General features: G+C 36.5%; 1 protein-coding gene across 10 annotated transcripts in view; it reads left to right on the top strand.

The window, feature by feature from the left end:
- Positions 1–20846, top strand: part of IQCH (IQ motif containing H) — a 257935-nt gene that overhangs the window by 44282 nt on the left and 192807 nt on the right. For 9 of the 10 annotated variants that reach the window (XR_009209572.1, XM_058427228.1, XM_058427227.1 and 6 more), the window contains one exon: positions 5582–5698. Coding sequence is in view for 9 of the 10 variants with exons in the window: in XM_058427228.1 (XP_058283211.1) it covers positions 5582–5698 (117 nt within the window). In the remaining variant the exon portion in view is untranslated. Of the gene's footprint in view, positions 1–5581; positions 5699–8071; positions 8473–20846 lie in introns of those variants that run through there. The other variant, XM_032175729.1, reaches the window with a different exon arrangement.

Raw genomic sequence — 20846 nt, 5'->3', positions numbered from 1 at the left:
GTAATCTCAGCTACTTGGGAGGCTGAGGCACAAGAATCACATGAACCCGGGAGGCAGAGGTTGCAGTGAGCAGAGATTGTGCCCCTGCACTCCAGCCTGGGTGACAGAGCAATAATCTGTCTCAACAACAACAACAACTAAAAATAAAGCTACTATATGATCCAGCAATCCCATTTCCAAAAGAAAGGAAATCAGTGTATCAAAGAGATATCTGCACTCCCATGTTTATTGTAGCACTATTCCCAATAGCCAAGATTTAGAAGCAACCTAAGTGTCCATCAACAGATGAATAAAGAAAATGTGGCACTTATACACAATGGAATATATTCAGCCAAAAAAAAAGAATGAGATCCTGTCATTTGCAACAACATGGATAGAACTGGAGATCATTATGTTAAGTGAAATAAGCCAGGCATAGAAGGGCAGGATTCACATGTTCTCACTTATTTGTGGAAGCTAAAAATTAAAACAATTGAATTCACTGAGATAGAGAGTAGAAGGATGGTTACCAGAGGCTGGGAAGGGTAGTGTGGGGCTTGGGGAGAAGGGGGAATAATTAATGAGCACAAAAATATAGTTAAATAGAATGAATAAGATCTAGTATATCACAACAAGGTGACACTGGCTGGTCACTCTTTTATACTCAACAATAATTTATTGTACATTTAAAAATAAAAGTGTATAACTGGATTGTTTGTAATACAAAGAAAGGATAAATGCTTGAGGTGATGGATATCCCATTTACCCTGATGTGATATAATTATTACTCATTATATGCTTGTATCAAAATAGCTCATATACCCCATAAATATATATACCTACTATGTATCCACAAAAATTAAAAATAAAAAAATTTTAATGTCAATTATTTGTTGAAGAAACCAGGTCATTTGTGATATAGGTTCTTCCCACAGTCTGGATTTATCTGCTTGCAATCCCATGGTGCCATTTTACATGTTCCTCTGTCCCTAGAAGCTCTTCTAAACTGTTAGTTTTATCTAGAAGCTTGATTGTATTCAGATTCCATCTTTTTGGCAGGACTACTTCATATTTTACGATGGTGCTGTACCCAGTGCCTGTGTATTTTCTTTTATAGCATATCAAGAGGCAATTTCTTTTTTTGTCTTTTAATAATATTAAGACTGATCAATGACTCCAAGGATTTTCAGCTGAATTTGTCTTTTATAAAATTCTCTACAACCTTTCACTTAATGATATTAGCAACCATTGATGTTTACTTTAATACATTATTTCATTAGGAATTACAAAGTAGTGATTTTTATAATTCTATCATTCCTTTGCATTGTTTTAGCCTCTATGAGGAAGTTTTCCTTAGCAACTCTGTGGTGACTCTGAAAACCAGTTTTAATTACTTACTTTTTGCTTAATTCTTTTATTTATCAATTTTTAGGTTAATTTATCAATTTTATCAACTAGGTTTTTGAGGGGAAGGGAATATTATTAAGAACTCATGGATTTTTATATGTTTGAAGTGTTTCAATCCACTGTAATCATTATTTTGGGGCCAGTGGGAGCCTCTTTCACATTGGCTCCAGAATAGTACTTTATAATTTACAAGATACTTACCATACATTAGTCATTTGAACTTCACAAACAACCCTATGAAGCTAAGTGTTACTACCCAGTTTTACAGATGAGAAATCTAGATTATACAGCTCAAATCAGGACTCGATGTCTATTGTTCTTCATATTACATAAGATAGTGGTTGAGAGAATGAGTGTTAAAATTGACTAAATTCTTTGTATTTTTCTTTTCTCTGCGTTTGAGACTAAATAGCAGCTGTCTTTAACCAGTGGGAATATGATATTAAGCAATATCCACTTTAGAAGACACTACTTGCAGGAAACACTGTTGATAATACTGTAACTTAGTAAATAGCCTCTCTCAACTTTGTTTGTGAAGCATTTCAATTTTGATTACTCTGTGTGGGATCTACTGCTCAGATGTGTGTCATTTTATGGTCTACCCATGTCTGGGGAGCTGGCATTACACGCTGCCTAGTGTTTTTAATTCAGAAGTTGTTCTAAAAGAAACCTTAACCTCCTATATTCCAACCCTAGTTTTAATAGCATAAGCTATTTCCTTCTTATATAGCTTTGTGGGCATAGTAATAAAATAAATACCACAAAATCACTGATGAGATGAAAATTGAGCTCCCTGCTTCTGTGCAGCCATGTAGGTAAAACAGTAATTGGCTCTGATAATAACTTCTGTTCTTACAAACCAAAGTCTAAATGAGAATCACATTTGATATATCTGCTTGTAATTACCATCAAAAAGAGAGAATACGAAGTTTAGATTGTCTAGTGACTCAAGATAGATTACATAAATTGATATCGTTTCTTGACCAATTTACTAAAAATTTCTGAAATTATTTCCGATATTTATCTTACTGTTGGTAAAAAATGATCATCTTCCAGAGCATAGTTTCCTGCTTAATGGAATGATTAATTTTATTTTTGTTTTTGAAGTCTGTAATTGATTTTCTTGAAAACCTTATTATTGGGTCTCATAATATAGCATATGTTTATTTAAGTATTTTCCCATACATCACTATAGATGGTTTGTAAGACAAATTTAGGTTTTCAATGTATTTGGTAGTGAATTTCAGTGAAACATTTGTTATGTTAATTATTATTATTATTTTTTTGAGACCGAGTCTCATTCTGTTGCCCAGGCTAGAGTGCAGTGGCATGATCTCAGCTCAGTGCAACCTCCACCTCCTGGGTTCAAGCAATTCTCATGCCTCAGCCTCTCAAGTAGCTGGGACCACAGGCGCACACCACCACACCTGGCTAATTTTTGTATTTTTAGTAGAGACGGGGTTTCACCATGTTGGCCAGGCTGGTCCCGAACTCCTGGCCTCAAATGATCCACCCACCTCGGCCTCCCAAAGTGCTGGGATTACAGGAGTGAGCCATCATGCCTGTATGATTATGTTAATATTCTTTAAACATAGATGCCTTTTAAGTGTTTTTGAAAGAGCGATTAAATCATGCGTGCTACATATTACTATTTTGGTATACACATGCATTGGTACCAAAATAGTAAATATGAGAATATTAATATTTTTAAATTATCTTTTAACCTCAAATGATTGCTTTAGAACCCAACAATAAAAAATTGATAGTACACCTATCATTTCTGTTGGATTTCTATTTACATACTGATTTCTTTTCAGAAATGGTGTGTAGTGCTGCAGAATTTAACAATAGGCAGAACACTACAGGATTTTAAGGCCAGTTTTAACAGTGATTCTGTATTTGGCCATTTCCTCCCTACACCAGACCTATAATCACACAAACTTGATGGAGCATGATAAAACTAAGAAAACTGCTATGAGCCAATAATCTCATGATTAAAAAGTTCTAACAAAGCTTAGACGTGATAGATGAAGCTATTACCATCAATTCTGTATCCAGAATACACACATTTTAAAAACACCCTCATTACAGAAACCCACATCCAGTCAATATAATACATATTAGCAATTTCCCAATCCTTGGTAGAATAGAAATTATTCTGAAAGTTTAAGAAGGAAAAAATTATGTTCAGGTATTAATTTCAATAGAAGAGGCAATCTGCTTCCATGCAAAAACCCTGGAGTAGGGTGTGAGTGTTACCCACAGAAGAAAAGCCATTTATAATTAGGTACGACGTTACTTTTGTGACCATGTGTACCTCAAGGAGAAGGAAATAGACATGCCTTGTTTGCATCCTGTATCCTTGCCCAGATTAAATAAAGTGGACAGTTGAGGGCAGTTATTTGGAGATTTGGTTTAAGAAATGTTATTGGTCGACTGCGGTGACTCATGCCTGTAATCCCAGCACTTTGGGAGGCTAAGGCAGGTGGATCATGAGGTCAGGAGTTCGAGACCAGCCTGACCAACATGGTGAAACCCCATCACTACTAAAAATACAAAAATTAGCCGGGTGTGGTAGTGCACACCTGTAATCCCAGCTAATCAGGAGGCTGAGGCAGGAGAATCACTTGAACCTGGGAGGCGGAGGTTGCAGTGAGCCGAGATTGTGTCACTGCACTCCAGCCTGGGTGACAGAGCGAGACTCCATCTCAAAACAACAACAACAACAAAAAAAACCATGCTATTAAAAAGTAAAAGGAAAATTTGGAATATCTGTTAAAGACCTTACCTAGACGTACCTATGCTTATCTAGCATACATTCTGTAGATATTTTTGTAGCCTTCTTCTTCACTTTGACCTTAGGCACAGACCCTTTATGAATGCTTATGTCAAAGAAATAGCTGGATCATGAACAAATCTGTCCAATTCCTACAACCATTTTAACAACTGTGTCAGATCACCCTCAAAACTAAGACACTTAATTGAAAGGAAAACAGTTAAGTTGCTCACAGTACTTCTAAACTCCTTTTTAAAAAGTTACAAAGCCTACCTATTTTGACTCCATTTTTATGAAATGTCCAGAATAGATACATCAGGAGAGACAGAAAGTAGATTACTGGTTGCCTGGAACTAGTGGGAGGAGGGAATGGGGAGCAATTGCTAATGGGTATGAGGCCCCATTTTGGGGTGATGCACATGTTCTGGAATTAGATGGTGGCAATGGTTGTGAATATACTGAAAACCACTGAATTGTACACTTTAAAGGGGTGAATTTTATGGTATATGCATTATATTACAATTTTAAAAATCACAAAAGACTAGAAATTATTAGTAATACCATATTCCCTACATGCCAAATTATCTTTTAGCCTCAAATCATAGAATTCCAAAGCTTGGACATGGTTCCTCAAGAGACCATCAAGTCTAACATGCATTTTGTGAATAAAGAAACTGACTTCCATAGAGGTGAAGTGACTTACCCAAGGTCACACACAGCAGTCGAGAGGAGACCTGGCACCTAGGTGTCCTGACAACTATCTAGTGCCCCTTCCCACCACCACTATGTGGCCCACTCTCATGGTTTATCAAGCATGTCAACAATAACTAATTTGAATTATTTAAAATGAGGAATAAGTGGTTCAAACAAGAGGCTTTTATTTTTTTTCTAATGAAAGCATAAATTATTCTTACAGATAAGAGAATCTCTGTGAAGGAGTAGATAAATTTGTTGTGGTAAATTTACCAGGCCCAAACTGAGATTTACCTGTAAATGTCCCTAGAGGAAAGTGGCCACATTAACAGACCAAGGGAGCCCTCTACCTGTGTATTTGTAGTATAGATTTCATTGACAAAATCCTTGACCTGGAAAGCTAAAAAGAAATTAAGACCAGGTATTCTATCTAGTCCTTTGCCCACCTTGGTTAGCTTCCAGCATTATTTTTGAGAAAATGTGTCTGAGGATGTATTTGTAGGAGCAATGGGATACATGGAGGAAAATCTACAGAAATTTCCTTTTCTCTGTGAATAAAAGGGACTGATTAGCAGCCTAAATAAAAGATCCAAATATATTTTTTTCCAATGAGAATTTCATTAAAATAATTATTTCCAAAGAACTTTAAACTCCTTTGAGGATATAAAATGTTAGTAAGCATTTTTGTTCATCCAGCATGAAAGTTTCATTGTTTCTTTGTTTCAGCGAAAGATAGGGTTGAATGTAAAAATCATGCAGGATCCTGAAAACATCCACCACAGAGCTGCCGTAAATGCGAACTATGGAATCAGTTTGCCATATATTAATCAGAGAAAAGCATGTGTAAGTAATGAGTTGTTTTAATGAGTTATTTTTTTTAAGAAATAAAAGTCATTTATTAGTAGTGTAAGATGTAATGTAGATGTTAAGTAAAGATTGTGATCCTTTTGTCTTTGGAATTTTTTGGAGATGGAGTGACTCTCATTCTGTTTATAATTAGCAGTGATTAAGAAAATGTAAGCCTATTTTTGAAGACTTATTTGTAGCTCATTCAGATTTCTCTATTTTATTTGATATTCCTAAATAATCTAGTACCATAATTTTAATGAGGAAATAATTTACTAGCAAAAAGAATTAATAGAGAAATTTTAAATATTGTATTTCTTTGATAGTAGGCTTACCACTAGAAAAATCCAAAATAAAACAGCAGCACAGAATCCTCTTCAATTGTGTATACTGTCATAATGTGCAAATATTTGAGAATATTATTCTAAATCTGAGGCAAGCAGGGACTAATCCTTTATGTCAGCAAAATAATGAGAGGGAAAAATAGTTAAATGTAGATCTGCAGTAAGAGATCTCAGAGTCAATGCCATTTTTGCCATTGACTAGATGCTACCTTGTCCTAAAGCAAGGATTGTACTCTCTATGTTGTGGAGTTTTCTTAGGAGAATTAAGAGTAGTGCTTCATTTTAACTGGGAAAGTATTTAATTTGAGATCATTTCTAACACTGACAACAATTACTGAGGTAACATATCTATTTTTTTAAAATACATTTTTAACCTTTGGCTTCTTTCAAAAGCTCTTAAATGTATGCCTTGGTGAAATCAAAACTAAAAACAAGATTAATGTTAGGATTAAATTGCAAAGCCATTTCTAACTAGCATAATAGTCTCTTAGATTAATCTTCCAAATTTCCTACATAGACATTTTCAACTGCCTACTTCATTCATGTAACCCTGAAATATATTTTCAGTTTCTTTATATGTGCTTTATGTTATTCTAACAGGTTTGATTTAAGAGCACTTTATCTTACAAATACCTTTATAGCCTAAGAAATAACCAGAAAGTTAGATATTTTTATTCCTGCTGAAACTTTATTTAAAATGTCACTGTGAATAATGTGAAAGGGTTTTTATCTGCTTCCCATGAGCCCAAAGCCCCTGAAATACAAATATTATTTCTCTGGCAACACAGACAGAAGCAGATTTCTCTTTTGTTGTTGTTGGTTTTCCTCTTCCATCTAGAATTAATATTGGCTTAGCTGGAGGAGTACTGAGGCTTTGTAGCCGGAGGCAACTGCTGTGTTTCATGCGAACTTTTTCTGATGAGTACTGGAGTTTTAAAAGGCATATCTCTAGATTTAAAAAGGATTATGCTTTGCTTTATGAATCTGAATGAAGATTCAGACTTAAGTAAATAGAGATTTCAAAATTATATCCAAAACTTGGGGCAGATTCTTAGTCATTAATTATATATTTTTCCAATTTCCAATAGAATGAGTGCCTTGGATGTTGTATCTATATACTTTGAGCAGAGAATTTGGGAAAGCACTTTCCCTTTTATGACATATAGCTAATAGATATTCATTTACTGTATTAAATCTCCTTTTTCCATCAAACTTGATGCCATAAAAATCTACACCAGAGCAATTTAAAATTGGATATACATTGTGTATATTTTTTTCAAACTGTTGGCCTTTTGATCAAATAGTTAGTTGACCCTATCATTTTATGTTGATACAGTTGTATGGTAGTACTAACTGAAAAACAGTATTTTCATTTTGGATTTATAAAACAGAAGCATTGTGCAAAAAGTACTGTGAGAGAAGTGTGTTCAGGTATTTGGTTTTAAACAGTCATATAAAGCATTTGGGGATAAATGCAGTTGTGATTTACCACTTATAAAAATCGTTTCAAAATCACTTACCCAAACTAGAGTAATGTGTCTAGCATTGTGATGTATAGTTAATTAGAAAGGCATCGTCAAAGCTAATCATTTTAGAACTAAACACTCAAAGGGGATTATTATTTGGCTGCCGAGGGCCATGTGTTTCCTTACTTCTTATGAAACTTGATCAGCTTGTCAAAAGCCTGTAAATAGCCTTAGACATTTTTGACAGAGCAAATGTGAATATGTAGCCAATTTCCATTATTTATTCCTAGAAGCTGGTATCTTCTCCATCTTATGAAGTGGTGTATTCCTCCTGATAATAAGAGGCTGATGCCAGGATTTTAGTGCATTGAAAACACATATACCCCCTGCCACACACACGTACTCATATTGCAAAACCATCTTCAGAATTTTATATCCTGTGACTCTGTTATGTAAAATCAATTTACCAAAAACATATTAAAAGTGAGACTCACTGGTGATTTTTTCAATATCTTCAATCTGCCAAATAGTAACAAACCACCTTCTAACATTTTTTCTAGTAGGTCCTCAAAGGTATGTGGAAACAAGAAGAAATCCCTGGTACTGTTCACGTTCCCTCACTGACATCCAGTTCCAATTAGACTTTATAATACAACACATTAAGAGATCTACAGAAAATTTGACTTTGATTTATTTCTTTTAAATAAAAAGTGTTTCTTAAAAGGCTTGAAACATGTATCTGTTAACATGAATTTTAAAAGAACGATTATGAATGCATAACAAAATAGCCAAACCAAACATTGCTTTGAATTGCTGTACAAATAACTCTGATTATAACTGTTATGACCTAGAAAAGAATCATAAAAACATTTTTCTTTCTGGCAAGATGTGAGTTGCTGTAGAATTATACCAGTTCTTTGGTCCCACTTTCCAAATAAATATATATATAATGCAGTGTAAACTTAGAATCTTTTATTTATTCATGAGGTTGAATTTAATACTATTATGATTTCTAGATTTTATGAGTCATATGTTATGCAGTGTTTTCCACTAACTTAGTTGGGTAGCAACCACACTTCACAAATCATAGTTTCATTCTTTACTGTTTCACTTGGGGTGTACATAGTAATCTCTCTCTCACTGAAAGCATATTCATTTCTGAAATGATAAAGTAATAGAAAGTGAGGCAATTGTGTTAATGTCAAATGATTAGAAGAAGCACCAGAAGTAAGGGGTGGGGATGGGGGTGGGGGTGGGAGTGGAGAAAGAAGGGCGATTTCAAAACATGATTGTGTTTTAAGCCCATGCATATGGCCACAATTACAGTCACAACATAATTTGGCAACGGTAGCAGAATTAGATTTAAACAAATTGATGTTACACTGCAGTAATTCAGAATGAGCTTGTTGCCTTTATAAACCATAACAAGAAGCAGAGTGAATTAATAAACCCTTCTTGTCAGTAAAAATAAAAAAAGGGAATAATTGCTGAGATGGAGTTAACAGATGACTATAGTCAGCATCCTTTCAGACTAGATATGGGAAAGTGAAGGTCACTCCCATCTCAGATGACAAAGAGGGAACATTTTGTTGGTAAACAAATTAATCTTTTGAAAGGTCGCCATTTGTTTTAAGTTTTTATCCAGTTCTTGTCATCTGGAATCAGAGATTGACTGTCATTTCACCAGGCAGGGGTGCAGTTGAGGCAGACAAAGCTGCTTCTGTACGTATCAGCATTCCTTGACAAAACTCAGTGCCTGATTGTGATGCTATGGGCTGCTGGTTTACAGCTGTCTCCGGACAAGAATGGAGGCCCACCCTTGAATTCCAATAAGATGGGCCTGCGTATTCCGCCTGCTGTAAGCTGGCCCTCTGCCCATAAGTAAAATGTATTGTAGTTCAAGCCAGCAATTATCTCTTTTACTTCCTTCTGTGCTGCTTCTGTTCTCTTTTTCCAAAAACAGATGTGGGTATTCACTCAAGTTCTGCATCTTTTCTTTCTCACACCTGCTGGGGCAGAATTTTGACAGAGGTAGAGTTTGAGGGAGCCAGCAGACAACAATCAGATGCAATTTCTTGGAGAGCAGTTTAAAAAGAAAATGTTGATTTTTCAGGAAATATGGAGTCAGCATCTTGGTCCCCCTCCGTTTTCCCAGGAGCATTTGGTAAATTAAATTAGTTGAACAAAAGGAAATAGCTTTAAAGACATTCTGAAATGCCATATCCTATTTATGACACACAGTCATTACCCAAGGACTGTGGTGGCATGCACAACATCCCACTCCTATCATTTAAAGTGAGCTTTCTCTTCAGGTTGCTTAGAAAGAGTTTTTGACAAAGGAATGACTTTTCATGTCCTTCCTGATTCACAGCCTATAAAATATATTCCACCAATATGGCAGTGATGGTGGTGATGGAAGTGGTAGTGTATTGCCTTTGTATGTTGTTACTATTTAGAATTTCAATTCTGCATTGGTTTGGAGTAATGGGGAAGCTGAGGAAAGTGATGGAATGTTGGCTGGTGGATGGCTGTCTCACTAAAGCCCATTGCTCTGGGGGCAGGGAGAGGCAATGAGAAGCTATAGCCTTGTCAGATAACATTCATAAAAAAAATCTGGCTGTAGTGAGTTCTTTTAATTTCTTTACAGTGATATGTTTCTTGAGCTTCTCTGCCAAGATCCTGTATGCATTCCCAAACCAACCCTATGCTGAACTGAAACCACTTTTTTAGCTCTTAGAATAGTGATTCTGGGTCAGACTGCCTGGTGTGAATCCTTACTAGACTGGGATCTCCCAGAAACAGTCTCCCTTTCCTCATGTAAAATGTCCACAATAAAAGTATCTATCTCATAGGATTGTATTGAGTTTTTAATGAGATAATTCAAAGCACTTAACAAAGGTCCTGGTACAAAGAAGTGTTCTGAAAAATATTAGTTACTACTATTGGCGAGTCTCATGTATTGTATTGTGCCATTGTTTTATATTGTCATTTAAAACATATTATTGTAGGAATCCGGGGAGGGAACCAGAATATTGCTGAGGTCTCCTCCGGGGATACTATTTAATATTTTACATGATTATGCTTTCTTTCCCACACAGATATGAGGACAGGGACCTTGTTGTCTGTTCTGTTTGTCTGTTTTTCAAATCCTCCCCTGCACCAAGCAGTGTTTTACACATATTAGGTACTAAGGACAGGACTGATTTGTCCCCTCCCCTGTCTAGTCTCTGCTCTGAAGCTATATAGACTGATGTTGAGTTTTGAAGTGAAGTAATGATTTTGCTGGCTCCTAGTAGGCCTAGTTGCACAGGATACCCTCTCCATGGGCCATCTGATAGGATTTACCTAGTGAAATGCTGGTACTACTGGATTCTTGTTGCAGCCTTGCCACTAACTAACTAGTGTTTCCAAGAGCAGGTTACTCTGTCTCACTCATTCCCATTTTTCTGTTTTATGAATGGGGGAAGCAAGATGGAGAGGCAATCTGGTGTGCTAGGAGGGGCTTGGAGCTGAGTGGATCAGAATTTGGGTCCTATCTGCTATTTTGCAGTTACTGAACCCTAGGTAAGCAAATTACATTTCAGATCCTGAGTTCCCTCTTTTGTCAAGTCAAGATAATGATGCCTACTAGATAAGGGTGCTATGGAGAATACAGATAATATATTAACATTGCTGGCACATAATGGGTACCTAATAAGGTTCTTACCTTCCTGAAAAATGAATTAATATTAGAAATCTCTCATTTCCATACTTATGCTTTTAGAAAAGAATCTGATTTGGCTCCTTTCACATCCTAGTGTGAGTGAGTAATAGGATTTAATGTTCATTTTCAAATTGTTAGAGAACTCCAGTGAGTTTCAGAGGGGTTCTAAGCATTTAATTTGCATTTCATTTTTAATGATAAATATTTAAGCATTTTAAGTATAATAAAGAACAATACCTACATATTTCAATTGATGCCAAATTTTAATGCATTCTATCATTTGATCGTCAGTGGGTTAATTTGTGCTTTCAGGCTTACTCTGAGTGTGTGTGTGTACATTTGAATTTCCCATAAAGGTGTTTTTTATTAGATAGGGTGTAGCTTTGTACTAGTCATATTTTGAAATTCAGATCTGCTCATATACACTCCTGTAATAATCATACAAATAAATAAGCAAAGATTAAATAAGCTAATATGTGTGAAGGTCATAAAGCAGTGCCTGACTCCTGGTAATCATTCAATAAACATTAATTGGTATTAGTATTAGAACACATGTGTGCTACTATCAATTAAAAGCCAGGCAAGTTCTCTGGTGCATACTTTTGGCACAGCATAATAGTCAACTATACAATTACAATAATATAGCCATATCATGATAGTATAGCATCACAGATTGTTTCACTGCTCGATTTAAGTTTGGGTTGGTTCTTACATGATTTGAAATGAGCTATACAGTCTTTGACGGTGCAAGGTTGCAATGTTACTCTATTTACAAATGGAGATAAAAGTCAACAATGAAGCATAATGTCAAAATTTGGACTCAACATGCAAAACAAAATTAGATTTCTTTGAAACTCAGTGACTGTCTGAAAGAGAAGGGTGGCGAGATATCTGAAAAGAAATTTAAATGGGATGTGATAGAACTCCTAAAATGTTACATGACACATTTGAAAAATATTTTTGGTAATTTAGCCCTTCAATTATAGTAGCATTTATTAAGTTTGCCAGACACAGTGTTTTATGTACACTATCTTACTTAACCCTTATACCTCTAAGTAGGTGCCATTTTTATAATCATTTTATAGATAAGGAAACTGAGACTAAGATTAAGCTACTTGCCTGAGGTTGTGCGGTAAGCAAGGGGAGTCAGGATTCAAATTAATTATGAAATCGATTTGTCAAATATCCCCCAATTGACTACTTACCAACTAATCCTTAATTATTAAGGAATGTAAACAGTTGGTAGATATTGTTAGTGATTCTATTTTGAAACAAAAAATTTCTACTATTTTAAAGTTTCTGGATCATTTTAATTGAACTAAATTCTGAGATTATAACCACCATAACAAATTGTTAGCTATTTGAAATTACCTATTTGTTCACATCTGGATTTTCTACATCTTGTGCAGGCAAAATAAAATATATAAATAAATTGTATTCTGTGATAGATGTAAGACTGCAGTTATTTATAACTCTTGATTTCATAATTTGTCTTCATCAAAACGTCCTCATTGTTTCCACTGTTGGTTTATATTGCTATAACCAGAAATATATAATATAAATACATATATAATAAATATATAATATAAATATTTATGTAATATATAATTTAAGCACATACTATATTTAAGTAATAATTATATACATATAGGTACATACTATATGCAATTATGTCATTTATATGTAAGTTTTGACATACACAATTATACTAAATTCTTATAAAATTTGCATTTACTTATTTATCAGCATCTATTTAAGGTTGCATTTGAAAAACTTGTTCTACTGCTGAAAATAAATTTGCAAATCTTTGGCATCAAGTATTACCTCTCCCATGGGTATTTATTTTTTAACAAGAGCAAATCCGCTACTTAATTAAAACAAAGGAGTTAGGCTCTATTAAGGGATTTCAAGCATGAGCGGACAGAGAGAAGAGGGATTTGGGGGAATCCAGGAAGAGAGCCTTTGCACTACTCTGAAATCATTCCAGGTCAGCAGCCACCTGCTGACAGGGCTAGGCCTGCTCCCTTATGATATACTTTTACTTTGTGCCTTTTCACTTTATGACTTGGGCCTTGGACTTGAGTATTTGTTAGACTACATACTGAGAGATAGTGTTTTTTTTTTTTTTTTTTTTTTTTTATACTTTAGGTTTTAGGGTACATGTGCACAATGTGCAGGTTTGTTACATATGTATCCATGTGCCATGTTGATTTCCTGCACCCATTAACTCATCATTTAGCATTAGGTATATCTCCTAATGCTGTCCCTCCCCCCTCCCTGCACCCGACAACAGTCCCCGGAGTGTGATGTTCCCCTTCCTGTGTCCATGAGTTCTCATTGTTCAATTCCCACCTATGAGTGAGAACATGCGGTGTTTGGTTTTTTGTCCTTGCGATAGTTTACTGAGAATGATGTTTTCCAGTTTCATCCATGTCCCTACAAAGGACACGAACTCATCATTTTTTATGGCTGCATAGTATTCCATGGTGTATATGTGCCACATTTTCTTAATCCAGTCTATTGTTGTTGGACATTTGGGTTGGTTCCAACTCTTTGCTATTGTGAATAGTGCCGCAATAAACATACATGTGCATATGTCTTTATAGCAGCATGATTTATAGTCCTTTGGGTATATACCCAGTAATGGGATGGCTGGGTCAAATGGTATTTCTAGTTCGAGATCCCTGAGGAATCGCCACACTGACTTCCACAATGGTTGAACTAGTTTACAGCCCCACCAACAGTGTAGAAGTGTTCCTATTTCTCCACATCCTCTCCAGCACCTGTTGTTTCCTGATTTTTTAATGATGGCCATTCTAACTGGTGTGAGATGGTATCTCACTGTGGTTTTGATTTGCATTTCTCTGATGGCCAGTGATGATGAGCATTTCTTCATGTGTTTTTTGGCTGCATAAATGTCTTCTTTTGAGAAGTGTCTGTTCATGTCCTTCGCCCACTTTTTGATGGGGTTGTTTGTCTTTTTCTTGTAAATTTGTTTGAGTTCATTGTAGATTCTGGATATTAGCCCTTTGTCAGATGAGTAGGTTGCAAAAATTTTCTCCCATTCTGTAGGTTGCCTGTTCACTCTGATGGTAGTTTCTTTTGCTGTGCAGAAGCTCTTTAGTTTAATTAGATCCCAAATTGAGAGATAGTGTTTCTAACCTCATAATTAATTCCACTTTGAAAAGCCAAAAATTAGGTAGACAGAGAGACCTGTGTCACATCTATGGTAGGTTTAGGGTACAAGGGTCCATGGGTAGAACTGTATTTCAATAGACAGAGGGAACTGTGTCACACCTATGATAGGTTTAGGGTACAGGGGTCTATGGGTAGAACTGTATTTCAGTATAGTAGGTTCCCATGTATTTTATTTAATCCATTTATAAAACATTATTCTGAGAAGGGGTCCATAGACTTCACCAGATTGCCATAGGGGTTCTCAATGTCTCAAAAGTTAGAGCGGTGATAGATCTTTTCTTTCACACAGAAATCCAGTGTGGGACAAAGTATGCATCAGAACAGAGAAATATCCTAAAAACCCTGTATTCTTTATGGATGAAATATCCACTTCTCTTAGTTGATGGTGCCGAAAACCTACAAAAAGTCGATACATCTAGACTACCAGCCCAGATTTTTATAATAATTACATCTTCTTGAGTAAAAATATAAAATGTATGCTTTTGCCTAATTACTGTTGCTTTTCTGTTGCAAGGATGAAAATGGAGCAGCTACAATAATACAGTAAGTGTTCTGTTTAAAATGAAGCAAAGGAAAAATACTACAGCAAGTAGCGTGATAGCATTAGCCACAAGAGAAGTGGGACTAATAGGATTGTTTTTATTGTGGTCCAGGTTAATTATCTACTGAGAGGTTCTTGAGATGAATAAATACTATTGCTGTGTTCTCCAGTATTCTAACCCATTGTACCTTAAACTGTACTTGAATTCAAGTATACATTCCTAGCCTTTTAAAACCTCCTTGGTAGAATAGAAGTTAAGTACCCATAGACTAGAGTTATTCGCCCTACATTTTCTTTAAAAGCATAGCCTCCAAATTACACTACAGAATGTGTAAAGTAAACCCAGAAGATACTTACTTAGAGGAGATTCCTCTCATTAGGCCATAAAGTTTGGGCAATATGACCTGAAAATACCAGATTTATATAATTGATTATTTATATTAAAAGATTATATAATCTTCACAATAGCCTGAAAAATAAATCAGTTTATGGTTGGCAACTAAGAGGTCTGAAAACAGCCATGCATGCTTTAGTAGAAAGAGCCATAGATGGAGAATCAGAGGACTTGGGTTTTCAATCCCGCTCTCAATGCTGGTGCTGTAAACCAAGTTAACATAGGTATACCACTTAGTCTGTAAAGACAAATTCTTTATCTACATACTGAAAAGATAAATTGGCTACTTCAGAATCATCGTCAGGGCCACAGTCCTGGTTATGTGACTCCCAGATTAATGCTCATTTGGTTCCTTGTGGAACCACCAATCTTTCAAGGATCAGTGTAATTGATGGATGGAGGCAAGCCTTAAGATAGGCCTTAGAGGAACTGATGGGCAAGACTAAAGGAGAGGTGGTGTACATTTTAAGTACCAGAAGCAATACAAGCAAAGGCAGAGGTAGAGAATAGTGAGAGTAATGGAGGATGGCTTAGAGCTTTGCCTAATCAAGTTGTAGAAACCAAAAGATGTGGTTGACTGTGGAGGCCAGTTGATGGATGGCCTTGAATGGGCCACTGAAATCCAATTGTGTGATTTTCAGTCAGGATCATAGAAGGCAGGGCTTAATGCAGACAGCTTCTGAAGTTAGATCACTTCTCCAGCTGCTTTAACTGAAGGGCAACTTTAGAATTCTTTTGAATGATCTCTATCCTTTGATGTCCTTATTAGTTATTAAACTTTATTTCCTCTCCCTTTGGCTATAAAGCAGTAGTACTTTTTAAAATAACATTATCTCCTGAACTTGTTAGATGATCATAAAACTGCCTAATTAGAGTTCTGCAGGCAGCACCTTCCCCTGACCATTTACATACAACTCTCTGCCCCTTTCATATAAATGGCCACTCAGAACTGGCTAATCTAACTGAATGGCTGGGATTTCCTCTCAGTCCCTCTTACTTTCTGTCCTAATGCTGTATGCCCCACTACTACTTATGATTCTGCCTGTAACCTCATACCTAATCCCTACTTCTCAGCCCTCTCTCCAACATTAGCTAAAAGCAGGACTTATTGGGCAAGAGAAGTGGTGGCAAGAGAAAAGGATAGAGAGTAGGAATGGTTGATTCCTCACACTTTCTGACCCCCATCCACCACCCAACTCTCCTATTGCCATTTCCCAGCCTCAGCACTGGACAGTATGAGCCTCCTCTCCCACTCTCACCCTCTCCCCAACTCTCTTGTGTTCCCAATCTCATAATGCACAGAAATGCCCAAGAGACTATCTTAACCCAAATGTTTTCTGAAATGTGGGTGTGTTTCCAAACTTACCATCTCTTTGTGCTAAATGAAAGAAAAAAAAAAAAGGAAAAGTGGTGTTCATGGAACAGACTTTTTACTTCCTGACATTTTTTTCTTTTATATAAGCAGTAAAAACCCTTAGAAAATGTCCAAATTGTTCTTATTTAAAATAGGAGTCACAACATAGTTGTATTGGGTCAGGCAGACGATAAGTTACTGAAATGACTGCGTGTAAAGGCTAGGTCCACATTACTGAAGTGCTGAACTGAGGAGACAGGCCTTCCCTCCAGGAGGCAGCCACCTTAGCTCTAGCCTTTTGTGGCTGGGTTTCCAAAAGAAGCTGGAAAGTCATGCTTATATTTTTTGTGAAATCTAATTTTTAAATGTGTGATCAGAAAGTTTTTTTAAACCCCGTGTAGTTCGAAGAAAATATTCTTTAGGCCATTCCTGTCTTGCAAGTCAACAATTTAAATCCTCTGGTTCAGAAACAGGAAGAGGTATGGTTTTAGGTGTGATAATATTGATGTCTTGTTGGCAGCTGACTGGCAACTTACAGCCCACGAGAGTGCTAATACCTTAGTGAAGCCCAAGATCTAACCTCAACTTTATAGGATTAGAGATTTGATTTTGCCAGAGTCAGTCAATCTCTTGGGTACAGCTGAACTCACAAGAGACTGATGTACAAACTGAAATGGCACTTTATGTATTCTGAGGAGAGCTACCATGGTCAAACAGACCTGAATGTTCAAATCAGCCTGATCTGATGAGCATATTTTCTCCTTAGTAGAAAGCCACACAGAATCCAGTTAGAAGGCCACTTAGTGAACAGGGAAACCGACTAAGGTAATTAGTTGGACAATCTTCATGGTGGGCAGCAGCATCACACTTTTATAGTCTGATGCATCCATCTGTGAAGCTACATTTGCCAAAAGGATATGAATACATCCCTGTAAAGTGAGTGCTTTGTGGATGCTGAGAAATTCGACTCTCCAACTTTTTATAATAAATATTAATAGCTGCTATCTGCTTGGGGTTGACTATGTGTATTATGTTATATCACATTAATCCCTGTGGATTGAGTGATATTATCTCCATCTTACTGGTAACGAAACTTCAGTATAGAGAAATTAAGTTACTTTCTCCAGTCATTCAGTTAGTAAGTGGTAAAACTCAGAATCAGGCTCTATCTGATATTAGAGCCTGTGTTCTTAATCATTGCCTTCCTTATTACTAATTTCCTGCTGTGAAATGCCACTCACCTTCAGATGATGTCTTATGTCTTTGATAACACCAATTAGACTACATTCCCTTTTGGAATCTTTTAAGTCAGCTTCTACATGGATCTGTCCACATTGATCATGTATCCGTTTTTCTAGTTTAACACTCCGAGTTGGGGTAAGGGGTGGCACATCTCCTTGTCACTAGTTTATACGTCCTATCTGAGTAATTATCCTATCTGAGTAATTATACTATCCAGAGGATGAGAGAAACCCTGGCTGGAACAAACAGAATGTATCAGGAGGAGAAAGAGAAAAATAACAGGCAAGAGGAAACCAGCCCATAGGGGAAGTATTCCTGGGCGATTTCTTGGTAAGAAATGCTGCTTGCCTTATCTCCTCATCTTCCCAAAGCCACTAGGAGCTACTTTTAGAGAAAAATAATTCTCCTTTCTCCTTGTCTAGCTGGTGAGAGGCCCAGATATGTCTAATGGGTAGGCTCAGATTTACTAATACGTTATATGAGCTGGCCTGGGGACCTAACCACTTTAAGATTGTTCCTAAGAAAACTCAATTTTCTGAGTTCCAAAATGCCCTTTTCCATTTCTCACTTAAGATGGGGCTGACCCTTATAGAAGGTTATCAGGAGGAGTTGTATAGTGAAAACAGTGACCCAAGAGAGCACTAGCATTGTCTTCTCCACTCACTTAAAAGTTTACTCCATATCTAATACTGGGTTAGTTTAACATAACCATAATTTTGGGTGGGAGGTTTTACTTTTTCAGAAAAGGATTTTCAAACTGTAACCATCTTGTGGAATTATGTCATCTAATTTATGGAATTAGCATTTAATCTAAACATTTACATCCCAGGGAAAGTACCTATCACCAACTTTCTACCATCTTGGGTTTATTATTCCATTTATCCATAGTTTAAAGTGTAGATACTGGACTTTAATTGAAAGGAAGGTAAATTAAAATTTAGCTATTAAGCAATAGCTAACATTTCTGAGGGCTTCTCTGAGTTGGGCATGGTGTTAAGTACACTTTACATGGATCATCTCATGTAATCCTCACAGTAACCCTAAGAGGTAAGTACTATTCCTACTTTCATTTTACATTTGGGGAAACTGAGGCAAAAAAGCAGTTAAATAAAATTCACCCAAAGTCACACAAGCTAAGTCAAAGGATCATAATTCAAACTCAGCCAGTCGGACTTTCAACCTAGCATTCTTTATCCTTATTCTATACTACCCTCCAGGTAGCTTTGAGGGTGGTGATTTTGACCTGCATTTGAGGGACAGATCTGGGCCCAGTCAAAGATTGCTTTCTTAATGACAAAGGAATTTGATGAAGAAATTTCTCTGCCCCAATCTGAGACAGAAGTAAAAGATCGGAGTATTTAATAAAAGGCTGTGTTAACTCAAGGACTAGAACAAGAAGATGAGCTAGTACTTTTAAGATGAAAACTTCCCCAACTACATTCATATCTCTAACTTCAGACATAATGTCCAACCTTGTCAGAATGCAATATAAATTTGCATTTATTTTTGTGTGACTTTGAATAATAACTTGTTAAAGACTTGTATAATTGAGTGAGAACTATGTTAAGTTTTTCTTTTTCTTTTTTATTTTTATTTTTTTGAGACGGAGTCTCACTCTGTCGCCCAGGCTGGAGTGCAGTGGCGTGATCTCGGCTCACTGCAACCTCCACCTCCTAGGTTCAAGTGATTCTCCTGCCTCAGCCTTCTGAGTAGCTGGGATTACAGGTGCACACCATCACGCCCGGCTAATTTCTGTATTTTTTTAGTAGAGACACGGTTTCACTATGTTGGCCAGGCTGGTCTCGAACTCCTGACCTCAAATGATCTGCCTGCCTCAGCCTCCCAAAGTGCTGGGATTACAAGTGTGACAAGCACACCTGGCCAGCCCTCTTTTTGTCCATAATAATGTCTATCCAGCTCTTTTAAGGTAGAATTAATTTTCCCTTGCCTAGGCCATCATAGCATGATTTTAAAGCATTCATATGGTATACCTTGAATTGAAAAGGGACTTTGTATCTTTTCCTCTTGTTAGATCTCCTGGAAGGCAAGAGCCATATTTTTTTCACTTAAATATCTTCTAGGGTACTTTACAAAATGCATTATGCATAGAAGGTACTCAATAAATGATTAATTTAATTCAATAAAATGTAATTGAATGTTTGAAGAGGAAGGATTCTGTAGAGAAGTGACAGGGCAGGGAGGGTCTGTCTAGTCTCATGGGCATGATTTTGGGCCGTATTTCTCTCATCTCTCCATCTTCTTCTTCCCACCCCCAAGCCCTACACACAACTTCCCTTAGGTGATTGTAGCACAATCCTAGGGCTTATGTTTTGGAAGTGAGCCCAAGGCCCAGGTAGTCAACATAGCAGCTGGCTTCAGGAAGCAAACATGAAGCTTTGTTCACCCCCGTGCCCAATTTTCTGATTGTAACACTTTTTTCACATTCTCATTGAAGAAAACTTGGAAAATACAAGGGTTGAAAGATAAAAAATTATATAACCTCAATCCCTCTACCTAGAGATAATTATTATGAACATTTAAATGGATTTGTTTTCCATGTTTGGATGTATGATCTTTCTTCCTTCCTCCTTCCTGCCTGCCTTTCCTTCCTTGCTTCTTTCCTTCCTTCTCCCTTCCCTCCTCTTCTTTTTGTTTCTTTCTCTTTATTTCTCTTCTCCCTCTCCACAGTCCCCTCTCTAATGAGGAACACATGTACCTAGTAATAATCTTCACATAAAAAGTGGGGGACCTATGTCAAGAAAACTACAAAACTTTAATGAACAACATCAGAGAACATTTGAATAAATGGAAAGACATTATCATATTCCTGAGAAGGAAAATGTTTATAAGTATGCCAGTTCTTCCCACATTAATCTGTATGTCTGATGTAATTCCAATCAAAA

The sequence above is a fragment of the Hylobates moloch genome, unplaced genomic scaffold (assembly GCF_009828535.3).
Source record: "Hylobates moloch isolate HMO894 unplaced genomic scaffold, HMol_V3 SCAFFOLD_14, whole genome shotgun sequence".
NCBI classification, from domain to species: domain Eukaryota; kingdom Metazoa; phylum Chordata; class Mammalia; order Primates; family Hylobatidae; genus Hylobates; species Hylobates moloch.
The sequence above is the reverse complement of the archived record's forward strand: the minus strand, read 5'-3'. Positions and strand labels throughout refer to the sequence as shown.